The 17,682-nt window shown below is 43.3% G+C and overlaps 1 protein-coding gene and 1 pseudogene across 3 annotated transcripts; both read right to left on the bottom strand.

The window, feature by feature from the left end:
* LOC102181182 lies at nucleotides 169-1,557 on the bottom strand (annotated as a pseudogene).
* On the bottom strand, nucleotides 2,474-17,678 carry LOC102178413 (zinc finger protein 75A). Of its 3 annotated transcripts, XM_018040116.1 has the most exons (8): nucleotides 15,513-17,678; nucleotides 14,133-14,328; nucleotides 13,334-13,425; nucleotides 12,931-13,057; nucleotides 11,781-11,872; nucleotides 11,368-11,494; nucleotides 9,191-9,301; nucleotides 2,474-9,008 (listed from the first exon to the last, which is right to left on the bottom strand). In XM_018040116.1, exons 1-8 carry the CDS (start codon nucleotides 15,921-15,923, stop codon nucleotides 8,329-8,331), a joined length of 1,836 nt encoding a protein of 611 aa, XP_017895605.1. In that variant the 5' UTR covers nucleotides 15,924-17,678; the 3' UTR covers nucleotides 2,474-8,328. The 3 variants fall into 3 exon arrangements, with proteins under 3 accessions (XP_017895605.1, XP_017895607.1, XP_017895606.1); XM_018040118.1 differs by lacking the exons at nucleotides 11,368-11,494; nucleotides 11,781-11,872 and having other exon boundaries at nucleotides 15,513-16,040; nucleotides 17,445-17,678; XM_018040117.1 differs by lacking the exons at nucleotides 11,368-11,494; nucleotides 11,781-11,872.

The raw sequence follows: 17,682 nt of genomic DNA, 5'->3' as shown, positions 1-17,682 counted from the left end.
GGGGAGAGAGGGGGAAAAAGAGGTGGGTTAGGAGGCCCCTGGCCGAGAAGAGAAAAGGGGACAAGACAAAGGAAAATACTCCGTTTGGGAGGCAGGGTGGGATACAGGCACAGGGCTAGTTTCTGAACATTCCCCCAGGGCAAAGGGCAGACATCCGAGCGCTGGAGATCACAAGTACTCGTCTCCAATGCCCTTGAAGGCGAAACTGCCATGGACAGCACTGGCACTGGCATCTGTACCGGGAGTGCCAATCACCTGCAGGCTCACAGCACTCAGCTTGTTTGAGAGTTTGACCATGGACTCCCGGGTGGCATCTGGTGACTCAAGCAGCGGTGGGGACTTCACGGCTTGCTGGCTGGCTGAGCATCTCAGGGTGCCCCCCACCCGCCGGTGCAGCATCTTCCTGATACTGTCGCCAGATTGCTTCACCATCAGTTCATCTACCATGGACTGCAAGCAGATACTCATCATGATAGCCTGGGGGCTGGTGATGGTGACCCACTGTAGCTGGTCGTTGCTCATGAGGTATTCAAAAGCCAATTCCAGGCGCACCTCACCCTGGCCGAGGCTGCTTGTGCCTCGGTTGGGCAGTGGCACAGAGGAGGTGACCTACCAGCATCGCATGCGGGTGACCGGGAAGGAGACTTCACGGAGTTGCTGGCCAGGCAGGCGGAGCCTCACTGTTGCCTGCGCTCACCACCACCAGACGGACAGTCCTCTGGTAAGTCAGCCATACAGGCATTGAAGCACAAGTAGCCATAGTGCCGCAGTGTCTGGGCCAGCAGCAGGAACTCCTTCTTGGAGACCTCCTGCAGTGATTTGAGCTACTACTGTTCCTTGGCGACCAGGATCCACACATGCTTAATGTCTGCTACCGTCTGAGCATAAAGCAGGTTCAGGCCAGCCCGGTTCTCCATGACATTGTCATCATAGGTAGAGTCCAAATAACTCTTCCTTAGCACAGTCTTATACTCTTGACTTTGAAGACTGGTAACAGACACATAAGGCAACTCAAACTCTTGCAACTTCCGTACCAACAAAAAGTCTCCATCCTATTTTTCTCGAACTAGAAAGAGACTGAAGTAGCCGATCAAGTCATCTGGAATATCCAGCTTTGCAGCCACACCCTCCAGGACATATTCAGTCTGATCTGAAGTTAGCATGTTGACCAGAACTTTCTGCCCGTTGCCGAGCAGCATTTCCAAAGAGATCTCTTCTGTGAGGACGTGTTGTATCTCCTGCTGTGCCTGATGCAGGAAACTACTGAAGGTCTCACTGCTCCCAAGCAATGGGTCTTCCCGAACAGCTTGCATATACTTCTCTAACTGCTCTCTCCTGTTTCACCTCAGCCGGTGTCAAAGCCAAAAGCTTCTTTGGGGAAAATGCAGGAAGCACACTGGCCCCATATTCCTTCCGAAGCTGCTCGAGCAGCCCCAGGAGCTGGGTGTTGCGCACCCAACAGTGCAGGACTCCATTCACGTGAATGTTATAAACCACGTTGGCTGAGCCGCCCCCCTCCCCGCTGCGTGACTCGGTTTCAGGAATGGAAAAGTACATATTCCCTGCAGCAGGGCCTGGCCGGGCTCCGGACTATGAGGGGCGAAGCGGCTTTGCACGCCCACCTCCGCTCCTCAGCGCATCTCCGCAGTCTCAGCGTACAGGGGCCGGGTGCTTACAATGGGTTTTTAAAAAGTAGATACTCTTTGGGAGTTCCCTGGTGACGTAGTGATTAGGATTTGGTGCTTTCAGTGCCATGGGTCTAATCCCTGACCAGGAAACTGGGATCCCATAAGCTGTGGGAAAATTAATTATAAAAATAGATGCTCTTTTATAGGTTGAAGAAGTTCCATTCTTTTCCTAGTTCCCTGAGTTTGTCATAAATAAATGTTGTATTTTTGTCTCCATGTTACTAGTGTTCATTTCCAGGTTGCTAGTTGTGCTAATCTGAGGTAAAGGAATATCAGAGAACATAAATTGTAAATTCACTATCAGTTCTGTGATGCTTTGAATTCTACTGTTGTTCTACAATTCACCTGCGATTAATAAAGTTCTCAAATAGCTGCTCCATGCAGTTTACCCAGATTTTAGGGTTGTTGTCTACGTGAGAAAAAAGGTGAAGCATGCTTATTTCAACTTACCCAGAGCTGGAACCCTAATACTATTAGTTTTTCTAGTGCTTTTCCAATCTTTATACATACAATATTCTTTCTTTCCTATATTACTGGTTCTCCACTCTGACACCTAAGCCCTGCCTCTGAAAATCTTCATAAATTAGTTTACTTCTTTTCAAAGGCTATATTTTATTTTCCTTTTTTTGTTGTCCACAATCTTCTTCCCTGTCCCACCTGCTAGTATTAATACTGGAAGTATACTTGTCATTAAGGAAATGCAGATCAAAACAGCATTATGATACATACTTACATCCCTTGTCACTTTTTAAATTGTGATATAAGGTACATAATAAAATTCACAATTTGAAGTATTTAATTCATCAGTTTATTAGTATATTTACATTTCATCATCACTAATTTCAGAACATTTTCATCATCCCCTGAAAAAGCCCCGTATCTTTAGCAAACTCGACCCCCTGCAGCTTCCAGTTCCTGGAAAATACTAATTCACTTTTGCTCTCTAAAGATTTGTCTATTCTTGATATGTAGTACATGTGAACTTTTATGTCTAACTACTTTCACTTAGCATGTTTTCAACATTCATCCATGTTATAGCATGTATCATATTTCCATTATTCTTATATTGCTAATAATATCCCATTGTACAACTATAACATTTTTTATCCATTTATCAGTTGGTAGATTTAGGGGCCCTTTCTACTTCAGGGCTACTGTGAATAATGCTGCTATGTATATTCATATATAAGGTTTTTTGTGGACATAAGATTTCATTTCTCTTGGGTATATACAATGCTTAACAGCTGTATTGCTGGGACAAATGGAAATTCTATGTTTAACTTTTGAAGTTACTGGTCAAATGTTTTCTTCAATGGCTGTACAATTTAAATTTCCACAAGCAGTGTATGAGGGTTCTAATTTCTTCACATCCTTGATAACATGTATTAATCTTGATTATAGCCATATTAGGGGAGGTTAAGTGGTATCTCAATGTTTTTCTGTTTCTTTGGTGAACTGTGAGATTTTATTTTCCCAATTAGGGATCAAACCTGGGCCCTTGGTAGTGACAGCACAGAGCCTTAACCACTGAATTGCCAGGGAACTCACTCAGTGTGATTTTGATTTGAATTTCCCTGAAGGCTAATGATTTTGAATGCCTGTTTATATGCTGACTGGCCAGTTGTATATCTTATTGTGAGAAATGTCTACTCAAATTCTTCAATAATAATCTCTCTACCACTGAGTTTCTTTAGTGTCAAGTAATGCTTCCTGAGATGATGTTTCTCATCATTTGGGGGTTTGTAGTTATAAAAACTTGACACAAGCTTTAAAAATACTCTTTTGGCAAGTAGGATATAATTGGTGATATACTAAAGTGCCCAACTTTTCATAGGAGTTGGCTTTCTGTCTTCATGACTTACTGAGAATGTATCTAGATTTCTTATTTCTGCTCTAATGCTCTAATTATGTCTCTACTTATAATATTTTCTTAAAAATTATTGGAGATGCTCTCCAAATTGTGCAAATTCACTCTCAAAATGTAAAGAGCTTAAATCAACCCAACCACATTAAAAAAAACTAACAAAACATTAAGGTATGTAAGACAGTAGAGTTGTGTTTTTCCTATTCTGTTTTCGGGAAGCTGTGGTTGGTCTAGAAGGTAAGGGAGAGTGGGAAACTGACCATGGAAAGCCAAAGTGCCAAACAAATGAATACAACAAATATTATACAAGTTGTTTAAACCATGGAGAAGGAGCCTAAAGAATGCCCACTTTATCCCCAATCCAGCATTCTTTAGAAGCAAAAATGCAAAACCAAAAATGTTCATAAACATAAAATCTCAGCACCTAAAACAGTGCTCCTGGCACATAAGTGCTCTATATCAATATCTGATGTTGAATGAATAAATGAACATTCACAGTACATATCTCTCCAACAGTTTTAGGGAGCAAACATCCACAGGCAGAGATAAAGACAGAACTAGTTTTTGGCAGCACGGTTAATACATCAATTTGGGAATTAAAGGTGATAAATCCTAGCTTATGGCACCAGGACTGGTTGCAAAGAACACTTTGTTGATTAAGTCAATAGTTATAAAGTAAGGTAAGCTGAACTGGCCATGAAGGCATCTGTCAAAGTAGTTTGCACCACACTTCTTGACTATTAGAACACTGACTGCTGAAGCACAGAATAACAACCTTAGAACAACAGAAAGGGGATCAAGGGAACAAGTGGACACCAACCACAGAAAAAGGAGAGAAACTTCATTAAGAGAATGTATCGTACCAAATAAGGAGGAAACTAGAATAGGAATATTAAATATCCACTTCATTTTTCATCTTAGCAGTTATTGAAATGTTATGGTTAAATGCTAATTGTAAAAAATACAATCAAACAGGAATGCTTAGAAGGAAGTAGATTACAAATTATAGTAAAAAGCATTTTTACTATAGTATTTTTAGTATTCATTTACACATTATTTCAAGAAAAAAAGAACACCAATGAAAAGTAGGTAAATGAGGGCACTTTTTGAGCTTCAGGGTAAATGTCCCATATGAAAATGTTAAAGAGTAATTACAATTATTTTGTTCTTTGATGGCTTCTAGGAAACCAACAATTAACTATTACTACTGAACTCTTAATGAGTAAATCACTGGGGCTTGTTAAAAGTTAGCAGTTGATCATGAAGTTTCAATTTTTAATAAGTTGCTCAAGTGATCACTACAGGAATCTAGGATTCCTTGTGGACCACCCTTATAATTATGAGGCATTAGGGCTGCCTGTTGGTTCTCATAAATGAATACCGTGGGGTGTGGAGGAGACCAAGAGGGTCCTCTTAGAGAGTCATATTGAGAAGCTGTTGGTCAAGTTCTGGTAGCCCTCTGAGGGAAGAAAAGACAGCTCCCATGTTCTCAGTTAAGCCTGTGCCATGTGGAGACAGCCTCTGTTGACTGGGAATTCTTTCTCATAGACGGATTAGGGCAGAGACTATCTAGGATTCTTTATCTCTAACAAAGAAACTGTTTATGCATGAAATGTCATAATGTCTGAGATTGGCTTCAAATATTCTAAAACGAAATATTCCAAATATTCAAATATTCCAAAACACACCCATCCCAAACAAAATAAAAACAAAACACTGGAGTAGGTAAATGTAAAAACTGGCAAAATTGTTAAAGCCTATATAAGGGTCATATTATTTTCTCTACTTTAGATATTTTGATAAATTTCATAATGAAAGAATTAAATAAGTATATATATAAGAACACTGTTCCTCTCCTACATATATTATCTTAAATCAGTTATTGCTCTCTATATTAGAATTATTTCAGTTACAATGAACAGAAATGCCAATCACACTGGCTTAAATAATAAGAAATGTATAGATTTATGTAGCTGAAAAGTCCAGTGCAATTCTAGGTATCAGGTGATGCTTGATCCTACAGCTCAATGGTGTCTCTAAAACCTGAGTATTTATCACCCTGCGCTGTCTGCTGTGGTGCTGGCTTCATTCTAAGGCTCACATTTCTCCTGTTTCAAGAAGACTGTCAAACCTACTGGGTTACATGTGCCATCCAGCAAGTGCTGGATCTGTTCTAATGTTTCCAACAAGACAGGCCAGGTTATGCTGCAGAAGCACACAGCACCAACATCCCAGTGTTTTAACACAACAAAAGTTTATTAATCCTTCCTACAAAGTCCATTACAGGTCTAGGGAACTCTCCAGAACAGGTACTGCTCCCCAATGTTGGGTGCTCGGCATTCCAGACTGTTCTGAATTTTGTCTCCTCTCTCTATAAGCTTACATGGCTGAGGCAGGAAAAGACAGCATTAGGGTCCTGCACCAACAAATAAATGTTTCAGCCAAGAAGTGAGACCTCTGCACACAACCCACTGCTCAAAACTCTCTGGACCCTAACTGCAAGAAACAAAAACAGCTAACCAGTCCCTTCTTTTTGTTCACTAGGATACAAGGTCCATGAGGATATGCATTTTGTATCCTTGTCCACTACTGTATCCTTACTTTAGAAGAGTACCTGGGCGCATAACAGGATTTCATTAACTTGAATGAATGAATGTAGCACCAGCAAGAAATCCAAACTTGTATATACTGGGAGAAGAGACAAGAGTCCCAGGGGTTTAAGACCAAGGATGTTCAATAAGATCCATACAGACCAGAGCTGCAAAGCTACCTGCACTTAGGAAATAATACTTGCTAGAGTTCATCTTAGGGAAGATAATGAAATTCTGCTGAGAAAGACACATCAACAGGTCAGGTGGCTTACACCATAAAGCACTGAAGCCAAGGAACAAATCAACTGAGCAAACCACCACCACAGTAAGTGCTCAGCTCCTGGAAGAAGCTGCAACAGCCACAAATGGATCTGCTCCTTCAATGTGGTCAGTCTACCCAACACACCACTGTGGATCAGAGGAAAGAGAAGGATGCGCACAGTGTCTGAGACCCCACTATCAGTCAGATTATCAGGTGCTTTTCCTTCATCAATCCCTCTAATCCCCAGAGAACCCTGAGTTAAGCATTATCTCTATTTCACAGAGAAAATGGAGATTTAAGAATGTGTCAGTAACCAATCAAGAAACAGGCATGTTTTACTAGCTAGGAACAATATCATCCAGGCTGGCTGGACCAGAACAACATATAGATCAGTCCTGCTGATCCTGCCTTCAGGCCTGACTGATGCAGCTAAGTGACAGCTCACAGACCCACTAACTATGTGGTTGTAACAAGCCTCTGGATCTCTTTAAGCCTAATTTCCTTACTTTATAAAGTCAGAGATTTGAGAGAGAGAATTTAACTCCTTCCTGATTACACCTAAATGCTCTACCAGGAACATACCTGCATCATTGAGCAGATAAAAGGGGGAGTTACAAGAAAACTCACAACCTCAGGAGATTTCTAGCAGTCTATCAAATTCCTAACCTAAGGCTGTTACCTGTAAGGATGGAGAAAACAGAAGTAGGATGCCCTTGCCTGCTTAACAGTTACAGTGTAAGTTAACCAATGTAGAGGTGCATTTGTTCATCCTTGCCTGCCACCCAGCATTAGTTCCCCTTTTGGGAACTTGGTCTCCAGCTCACTGGATTCCCAGAATAACATGCCCAGGGAGCCACAAGATCCTGGTGCAGAAAACACTCTAGTTCCCACACAAATGTAACTTTCTCCTTGTTCTTAACAAGAAACAAAAACCAAATTAAAATGCAAACAGATAAAAACCTGAGAAGATGATCCTGAATTCCCATTAATTTCCATTTAGACCTTGGAAAAAAGTGCTCATTTTCATGGCTGTTTTATCCTATTGATATTGTGATATAAAGAGTCTAGTTTCTTTTACTGCAAAAAGTTCTTCTTTACATGACTAAAGATTCCAACCGGTTTCCATTTTATCTCCTTCTTAGAGGTGCTCTCCCTTTTTAAGAGGCATAATAGTGATTAATTCACAGGCAGAGAGGCATAAAATAGTGATTACTTCATCTAGACAGAATTGATATTGCTGAAGAAAATATTTCATCTGAGTAAAAACTGTACTAATAGGATTCAAGAGCTGAATTTGCTAAAAAGTTAAACAAGGTGCTCAATGTCCAAATTTGTGAATAACACCCAATGATGGGACAGTTAAGAAAATACAATTTGGTTCTTCAAAAGTTTTACATTAGAATTCATTTCTGCCCATGAGATTATGGAAACTGGCAAACCTGGAAGACAATGGTATGCAACTTAACATGCATATTATTGCTTTTCGTTTTGGAAGATCATGCTATAATACAAATGTTTCCATCATATTAAGTTTGAGTGCCTTGGAAAATTAATGCAAACCAACAATATTTACCTCTGTGGCCAAAGAAGATTATTTCATAGCTGTATCTGCTATGCAAAGCTGAATTTGCTGTTTTGCTATATACAAGCCCCAAACAGCTTTTTGCTTTACTCAGAATGTTCTTAGAACACCTCTCCTGCTAAGGAATTCCCTGGAAGCTTTTAGTAAAAACAGCAAGTAGTGCAACTACTAACAAATCTTTTGAAGACTGAACCTTGATTCCTTCTATGAAACATGTTTATATCTCAAAGTTTCCTGATGAAAAATTCTTCATGCTTCATAATTTTGTATTTTTCTTAACTTTAAAGTCAAGCTCCACTTGATAAATTTCTTTAGACTGAGGACACTGAACAAACTTCCCTTTACTGGTGGAGTTTCTGGTGTCTAAGAAGGCTTGAGCGTCTGCTGAAGTTTCTCCTGCACGTGCTACAGGTGTAAGGCTGCTCACCTGTGTGAGTTCTCCGATGTTTAATAAGGTGGCAATTTTGATTGAATTTTTTCCCACATTCATGACAAGTAAAGGGCTTCTCTCCAGTGTGAGTTCTTTGGTGTGTGTGGAGATTTGTCTTTTGACTGAAGCCTTTCCCACACCATGAGCATTTATATGGTTTTATTCCTTGGTGTGTTGTTAAGTGCTTATTAAGATCTGAGCTCCACCTAAACCTCTTATCACATTGTTGACATTTATATGGTTTCTCTTCTGTGTGAACTCTCTGGTGCTTAATGAGGTCAGAGCTAACTCTGAAGCTTTTCCCACATTCCTGGCACTTAAAAGGCCTCTCTGCTGCACGTTCTTTCTTCTGAAGATCCATAAGTTTCAGCAGCTCTTGTTTCCAGGTTGAAAGTTTCTTTTTTTTCTTCACCGGAAAATCTCGGTGCAATTTCCCCACCCTATGCACATCACCATGATTTTCTTTGCCAATTGTTTTCTGGGGAAATTTCAATCTGGCCTTTCTTGATGCTATAGCTACTGGTGCTTGTATTTCCACATCAGAAAGACATAGAGACTGAATATTTTCAGTGTCATTTTTAAGCTTCAGCCCTGCTGGAATAAATGCGAGAAACAGCTTACTATATGTCAGAGCAAGTAAGCCACAGTAAATGAAGAGAAAAACTGGACAAACACTAGTTTTTAAAAAAATAGATAAGCAGAACTGTAAAATTTGAAATCCTTACAAAGATTCCTATCATGGCACATTTCCCTTCTTCCCATGGTCTACTTACCTGTAGGCAGCTCTTCAGAACTGTCCTTGAACTCCAGGGGTCTTTGAACCCATGGCTCTTCTCCTTGCTCTAGACAGGAGATGACTTTAGGTTTGGGGAGCACAAATAATGCTGTGAAACAGAAAAACTGAGGTCAAAGACTGGTAACTTAACAACAGTTCACTAATTTCAAACTATTTCAGGAACAGCAAAGGATGCTTGAATAGTTCACAACACCAAATCTCGTATCAGGTTTATAACATACTTCATTGGTGGATGGATATGCAAAGCGGAGACTGAGAAATAAACCTGAGCTGGACCAGTGAAAAAGATATAGGGCATGTGAATACAGTGCATGATCCCCATCTTCTGCTACCAAGAATATCCCACATTCTACTAAGGTAGAATCAAACTGCAAAGGCTGCAAGAAATACACACACTAGTCCTATTAACTATTCAGTTCAGTTCAGTTCAGTCACTGTCGTGTCCAACTCTTTGCGACCCCATGAATCGCAGCACGCCAGGCCTCCCTGTCCATCACCAACTCCTGGAGTTCACCCAAGCTCATGTCCATCGAGTTGGTGATGCCATCCAGCCATCTCATCCTCTATCGTTTCCTTCTCCTCCTGCCCCCAATCCCTCCCAGCATCAGAGTCTTTTCCAATGAGTCAACTCTTTGCATGAGGTGGCCAAAGTATTGGAGTTTCAGCCTCAGCATCAGTCCTTCCAATGAATACCCAGGACTGATCTCCTTTAGGATGGACTGGTTGGATCTCCTTGGGTCCAAGGGACTCTCAAAAGTCTTCTCCAACACCACAGTTCAAAAACAGGAAGACTTAAACTGGATAAGTCCAGGTTCAGGGAAGTCAATGCAAAGGTCCATGGGTGGGCTCATCAGGCATAAATGATACATGCCATCATTACTTTTATTTAGTAAAAGTTAAATAAAATAACTAAATAAAACTAACTTTTTATTTAGTTCTCAAGCACCAAACACTGGACTAGGAAAGATTTCTACCACTCCCATAGCTCACTGGTTCACATCCAGGTGGAAGAAACAGACAAGAATTACTTAGTGGACTTTGTCAAAATCTTACTGCCAAGTATGGAAGGTATTCATCACTCAGTCATCTCATAAATACGTAGTGAGTGGCTATGGTGCACCAGGCACCCTCTATGTGCCAGGGACATAGTGCTAAATAAACCAAGTCCCCTGATCTCATGAAGCTTATATTCTCGTGCAGAGAGAAACAATCTAACATCAACAGACAAGCGAATAAAATGTCAGGAAGTGATACACATTTTGAAGAAAACTAAGAGAGGGTAAGAGAACATTTTAAGATTCTGCTTCTGTGAAGCTACTTGAGATATAAAGTTGTATAAAAAATCTCCTTAAGAAAGTAACATCTGAGCAGAACCCTAAAATGAGGATTTTGTCATGAGGCAGAAAGGTGGGCCAGGCAGAGGGAAGGAGGAAGAAATGAGCACATTAAGTCCATGAAACAAGATGAGTTAATGTGACTAGAGTCCAGAGCAAGGGCACAAGTGGCAGGAGACGACAGCAGATTGATGAGGAAGGGCCAGAACTTGGAGGGTCCTGGGTCTTGGTAAGGAACCTGGATTTACTCTGAACGTTATGAGAAGTTATTGTAAGGTTTGAAGCAGAAAATGTCATGATCTGGCCAGGTTTTTAAAAGACTCTGGCTGCCATGTAGGAAACAGACTGTGAGAGGGCAGGCAGTGGGTGCCAGGAAGAAAGTACTGAGGTGAACCTCGATAGAGATGCTGCTACCAGAGACCAGGATGCTACAAGCACAAGAAGCTGAGATGTGACACTCAGGCTACACTGTGAGGCAGAAGCAAGAGTGCTAGACGTAGTGGGGCCTTATGGCAAGATCAAGGTAAAGGATGACCGGACATTGCTTGCTCTGAGCAAGTGGATGAATGGGGATGCCTTTTACAGAGATGAGAAAGATGTAAGGGCAAGATTAGGTGGAAAAAGAGAGCAAGAATTCCAACAGTATAAGGAATGTGTACTGGGGAGAAGCTCCCTGTTGATCTGGTGATCCCTGCCCACACCGTCTTATTGAGAACCAGTCAGCTACTAGACAGAGACTCTCACAAGGGTGCACTCACAGTATGCCAACAACAGGACAGTTTAGTCCACTCCTATGCAAAGTGAAGGGGAGAAACTTTACCTAGAGAGATGACAGTCTCATAGTTTTCCTGCATTACGTCATTGTAGAGGGCCTTCTGAGTGGGATCCAGTAACTCCCATTCTTCCTGGGAAAAATACATGGCCACTTCTTCAAATGTCAACAAGCTCTAAAGAAGAGAATGGGCTTCAGCTCAGTACTTGCCACTACAGAAGCAGCCCAATCTTCTAAGCCATGAACTACAAGGTAAGCCAGTCACTAAAGGAACTAATAAGACATGAATTATTTTAAAGCGAGATGGTAGAGAGTAGGCAAGGGATCAGCAAACAGCCCAGGAAATACTCAGTTCCCCAGGGGGAACATCTGGGTTAACACACCTCTGAGCACCTGCTGGGCAGGGCAGGTCATGGGCAGCAGGGAGAGGCAGCCCCAAGAAGCTGGAAAGCACAGCTCACCTGGGACTCAGGCAGAATGAGCTCAGGTGCCACTGTCCACTCACTGGTATCTGTCTGCTCAGGAAAGGCTAGGAGCTGGTGAGCAGGCACAGCTGTGGAAGAACAAGAAAATTTCTCTCCCTCCCATCTTTGAACATCCTAGGCTTAATTCAAAAGTATAGAAGATCCTGATTCTTTCAGTTGAGATAAAACTTTACAAGTGTTACATGGTACTGAGAAATAGCCATCTCATTTTAAACAAGCATCTGCTAGCCCCTAAGACAGGTTTCCCAGTTGACTCTTCAATTTTCATGAGTGAAGTTAAGAAAAGGAAATCTTGTTTTTTTCTTTACATGACATGAATTCTTCAGAGGTGGACAAAAATTAGAGGTGTTGTACAATGCAGTACTGAGTCCAGTGTGCCAGGTACAGAAAATCCAAAGGTCAGAATGAGTTTGGTGAGTTCAAGAAACAGCAAGAAGACCAGTGTGGCTAAAAAGGACTGAGCAGGGCAGGAGTGGCAGATGGGAGGAAAGTGAAGAGGGGCCAGAACTTGGGGGTTCTTGGGTGCCTCTATAAGAAGTTTGGATTTATTTTGAATGTGTGAAAAATCATGGTAAGGCTTTGACGTCGAGCCATGTTCTGATATGAACTGGTTTTTTATAGGATTCTGGCTGCTGTGTGGAGAACAGACTGCAGGCAGGGAGGAATGCTGGCAGGGGGTGCCAAGTATGGAGGTGGACCTTATTAGAGATTGCCACTGCTTACACCACAATGCTAAAGCACAGGAAGCTGAGACTTGGTTGGACTCAGGCCACATGGTAAAGTGGAGCCAAGAGAGCTAGTGATGCATTAGTACTATGAGGGTTAGAATAGATTGGTGCAAAGGATGACCACAAGTTTCTAGCCTAAAATAATGGGTGAAGGAAAGATAATAGAAGAGCAATTTTGAGGGAAAAAGAGAAGGATCAAGATTTAGGATAAGGAATGAGAATGTACACGTGTTAAAAGCTTGCTGGTGATCTGGTGTAACTTTTCCCTGCCCACACCATCTAGCTGAGAACCAGTCAGCTACTAGAACAGTCTCTCACAAGGGTGCATTCTCAGTACCCCCAAAACAGGACAGATTAGTCCACTGCTGTGCAAAGGGAAGGGGAAAAAGAAACTTTACCTAGAGAGATGACAGTCTCATAGTTTTCTTGCATTACATCATTGTAGAGGGCCTTCTGAGTGGGATCCAGTAACTCCCATTCTTCCTGGGAAAAATACATGGCCACTTCTTCAAATGTCAACAAGCTCTAAAGAAGAGAATGGACTTTAGCCAGGTACTTGCCCCTTCAAAAGCGGCCCAACCTTCTGAGCCATGAACTGCATGGTAAGCCAGTCACTAAAGGAACTAACAGCACATGAATTAATTTTAAGTGAGATGGTAGAAAGGAAGTAGGCAAGGAATCAGCAAACAGGTGCCCAAAGTCCTGAGAAAATCTGGGTTAAGTCCTCTGAGCATCTGCTGGGCAGGGTGGGTCATGGGCAGCAGGGAGAGGTAGGCCAAGAATCTCGAAAGCACAGCTCACCTGGGACTCAGGCAAGACAAGCTCAGGTGCCACTGTCCAGTCTTTGGTGTCTGTCTGCTCAGGAAAGGCTAGGATCCGGTGAGCAGGCACCACTGTGGGTGAAATGGAGCCACAGTAAATATTTCTTGCTTATGTTTCTAATACACTATATTCAGTTCTAAAAGACAGAAGACCCCGATTTTTTCAGGACTGATGAGATGCCTTATAAGCATGTGGTGCCCAGAAATGGCTTTCTCCTTGTTAATGAGAACCAAGTATCTACCAGCCTCTACAAGGCTGTGCCGCAGTTTCCACAAGCAAAATTAACAAAAGAAAACTCTTTTTATTACTTTCCTCTGATGACATAAATTGTTCACCTTGGGAAAGTTTAAACATATTTGCAAATGAAGTATTCAAGGACTCCAGTGTACAGTAGAAGATTGTTTTTAAATCATTTATTACTTTTTCCTTGGTACACAGTAGTATACACATTCTGTTATTAACATTCTGTCACTAACCACCCATTCTGATTCAGATTTCTTCTGTATTTTCAGGATGAGGTGAGCCAGACCATCTTTACCTTTCTAAAAACAATTGCTGGTGTTACTACCAGGGTTCTGCAGTTGGGAGATTTCTGTATCTTAGGCCAACACTCCACCCTCAACCCCACCTGACCTATTCTCCCGCCACCTGGGGGCATCCTAATTGCTAATGTAGCTGCATTAGTAGATCCACAGGGCTGGGTAACCAGAAAGTACTCACACATTCTGGCTTAAATTATATCCCACCTCCAGGAGAAAAGTAACATGAAGATCCTTACCCCTCTCACATACGGGCTCAGGTTCTTGGTGGGTATTCCTGCTCAGTGGCTCTTGTAGACCCTGCTGTATATTCCAAACTTCTTCCTCCAGGGACATGCCCACTGGCTGGGACTCTGCTGGCTTCAGCTGGAAGCCTGGGGCCTCTGCTGCTTCTCCCAAGAGCACTGCCTCCTTTCCCAGCTCCTGGACTGCAACCTAGAAATAACCCCCATACTTGTTACCACAGAACTGACTTTTGGTTTGGGCTTGATGGGAGAGGGAAGAAAAAGCAGAGTGCAGACTGTGGGGAAAGAGGGAGACACTGAAGGAAATGACACAAAGACCTAGAGATACCAGCCACCAATTTTCCACAAGAAAGATCCATAAACTCGGGAAAATTGGGAAAAACCAGTAAAGGGTGTGGTTACTGCCAGCTCTCCAAGACAGCAGTCCCACCCTCTGAACTCAGCCCAGTTCGGCCCACTAACAGGCTTGCACAGGCCACCTGTTCTCGTGCTGCCTTGACAGGCTTTCTCTCCCAACTTAGATCCTTGCCTTAGTGGTCTCCTGTCTTCTAATTCTCTCAAAAGATTAAGGAATTGAATTTAAAAGTTGTCCTGTCAACCAGATTTTCCACATAGTCTGGGAAGATTCTCACAGACAATGGGGATGAAACGGAGAAAAAAGCGGGTAAGAGTAATGGCTCTGTCCTATCCCCAAATGATTTTGATAAAAAAAATGTGCCCTCCAGGTATTCACAGTGGGCCTGAGGCCAGCTGGTGAGCTGTCACCTGCCCAAGGGCACGTCCTGGATCCCCACTCAGAGCAGAGCCAGGAGCAACCACTGAGAGAGGGCAGTGGAGGCTCTCGCCTATGGTAGAGGACACTATCCCTCAGAGTCTTTCTTCTCTCAGCTACTCTGCTGGGATTTCAAATCTTTCTTTGTGTTCTTTCTACTTTTTCCCCTTCCTGGGCAGTCGTCCCCTAGTTGTTTGTGATTTTTTTCCTTCTCTGTCATATCTTCGCTCTCTTTTGGTCTCTCAGAGTCCTTTCTTTTCTGATCTGCCCTGAACTCTCCAGCTCCTTAGTGCTTTTTGTATGTTTCTAAGAATTTAAGGTCCATCTCCTTGGCCAAGCCAGACGAGGCTCATTACCCTCAACACACCCTGGCTCCAAAAAGAGCAAAACTCAACTCTGTCCCTAAGGCCAGGGAAGTCTCTGCCAGGATCTCTGAATCCTATGGGCTGACTAAGGCTGCAGGTCTGTGCTTTCAGGTCCTGCTTCACAAGTGCTAAAGGAGCACTACAATAGTGGCCTAATCCATTTTTTCTCCCAATTAACTGCCCCAATATATCCACCTTCACTCTATCTCACTGCACATCAAGAATCTTTCTCCTCACCCCATTCCTTGTTTGGCCAGTTTCCCTTTGCAAGTGTTCTACGAGGACCACAGCCTCCTCGATGCTCTGTGGATGGTGCTTCTTTATGAGAGTCCGGGTGTCCCCGGGCAGAATGGTCAGGAACTGCTCTAGCACCACAAGTTCCAAGATCTGCTCTTTTGAATGGATATCTGGCCTCAGCCACCGACGACATAATTCTTGAAGCTGGTCAACCACCTCCCGGGGTCCAGCTGCTTCATGATAGAGGAAGTTCCGGAAAAGCTGGTGAGACCTCTCAGGACTGAGACTGTCCGTCTGTGGGGCATGTTTCTTATGCTGACTGGCGTTCTCTGCCACAGGTCCCTTGGTCTCCCAAAGAGCTCTGATCTGAGGGTTCAAGAAGTCAGTCACCTTCAGATCTACTGTCATCATTCTTCTCCAGGAACAATTCTGCTCCTGTATTAGACACCCCACCAGTGGCTACCTCTCACAACTGAGGCCCGATCTGGTTTTGAATAAAATCAATAAAAGGATCTTCTTCCTAAGGCACTGAGAGCAGAAACAAGCTCATGTCAGTAAGATATTGTCACATGAACTTCATTACTTGCTACTTATTATAAGAAAAATGAACTTTAAAAATCAACTGCCAGGACTGTGTTTTGCTCCTTTTCTATTAACCAACTGAACACAGACAGCTTACTAAAGACAAATTCCAATAAGTCACTTCTCCTCCAAAAAAAAAAAAAATCAGGAAAGGTTAGCAGGTGAAAAACCTAGTACCCACTGGCTCCCACGAGTTTTGGGATTATCCAAATATTTAACTCATGCACTTCTTATGCCATCCTCTCCATGTCAAGGAAAGATTAGGAGAATATTCTTGAGTTTCTCTTAAAATGTCAACATATCATCCTAGTCTTCTGTCTTTGGTAAGTGGGTACACTTGTATTACCCTTCATCCTTTTGAGATGGAAACCTTCACTTCCTGGACCATTTGAGGTGCTACTTTCCATTGTGATTACTGCCAGGAGAGCTGAAACTATGAGACCAGAGTAGAAGGAAAGTAATTAGGAAAATTGGAGCCTTATTTTCTTGAAAAAAGCATCTCCCAAGGGAGTCTCCTGTGGGTCCAGTGATTAAGAAACCGCACTTCCAGTGCAGGGGGCAAGGGTTTGATCCCTGTTCAGAGAATTCAGATCTCATATTCCCCAAAGTAAAGCAAAAAAAAAAAAAAGGCTCCCCACAAGAAACCAACTAACTGAAAACATTCATCTTGGCATTTCTTTCCAAGATGTGTAAAGAAAACTATACAGAAGATTTATACGTGTATTTTGATCTAGGAAAAATTACAGGTGACCCTTGTTCACAAAATGTTTATCCAAATGTCAAGCAGATAAAAAAGGAGAGCATGTGAGTTGGTGATGATTACTTTCAGCTTTTCCAAGGGTCATTTAGACCTCTGAGCGAGGCCTCGTGTATCTCAATTTCCCTGAGGTGACCCAGCAGAAATGGCACAGAAATTCTGCCCAGGAAGCCGGACGCCTACAAAAGGCCGGCTCTCTATGCCCACTCGGCTCAGGGGGCACGGGGGACACTTAACGAACTTTTGCATCACAGAGGCTCATCTCTGAGGCGAGGACTCTCGTTTCTCCCGCGGTCACATCAGCCAGTAAAAGAAACGCCGGCGGAGGCGGGAAAGTGGACACGACTCGGGGCGCGTCCGCGAGCACTGGGCCTGCAGGCAGTGTCCGAGCGGGTTTCAGCCGCGCGGGCCCGGGCGCCACCCGCGCAAGGGTGCAGAGCGGCCTCAGGAGCCTGACGTCGGGCCTCGCCCGGGGTGGTCTGGCCGACAGGCTCCGAAACGGCCCCAGCTGCCTTGCAGCGGCCGCGAGCAGTGACAGGCGTCTCTCGGCGGCTCCGGAGCCGGCGCCGAAGGGGAAGTCGCTTCCAGGTTACCTCAGACAGCTTGGCTTCGTGGAAGCCGTTCCCTCTTCCCGGGGTGCAACCGCAAGCCGCCAAGCGTCTAACCGCCGCTCTGTGGAGCACAACCGCCGGCTCCACGCCACTCAGAGGCGGGTCCTGGGGCTCAGGCCTGGAACCACTTATGCCCACCCAGCCACTCTACCTCTCCTGCTGTCCGCCTGGCGCCAAGATCAGCACTCCAACCGGAAGTAGAAGTGACGCCCTTCCGGGG

The sequence above is a fragment of the Capra hircus genome, chromosome 25 (genome assembly GCF_001704415.2).
Source record: "Capra hircus breed San Clemente chromosome 25, ASM170441v1, whole genome shotgun sequence".
NCBI lineage: Eukaryota > Metazoa > Chordata > Mammalia > Artiodactyla > Bovidae > Capra > Capra hircus.
The sequence above is the reverse complement of the archived record's forward strand: the minus strand, read 5'-3'. Positions and strand labels throughout refer to the sequence as shown.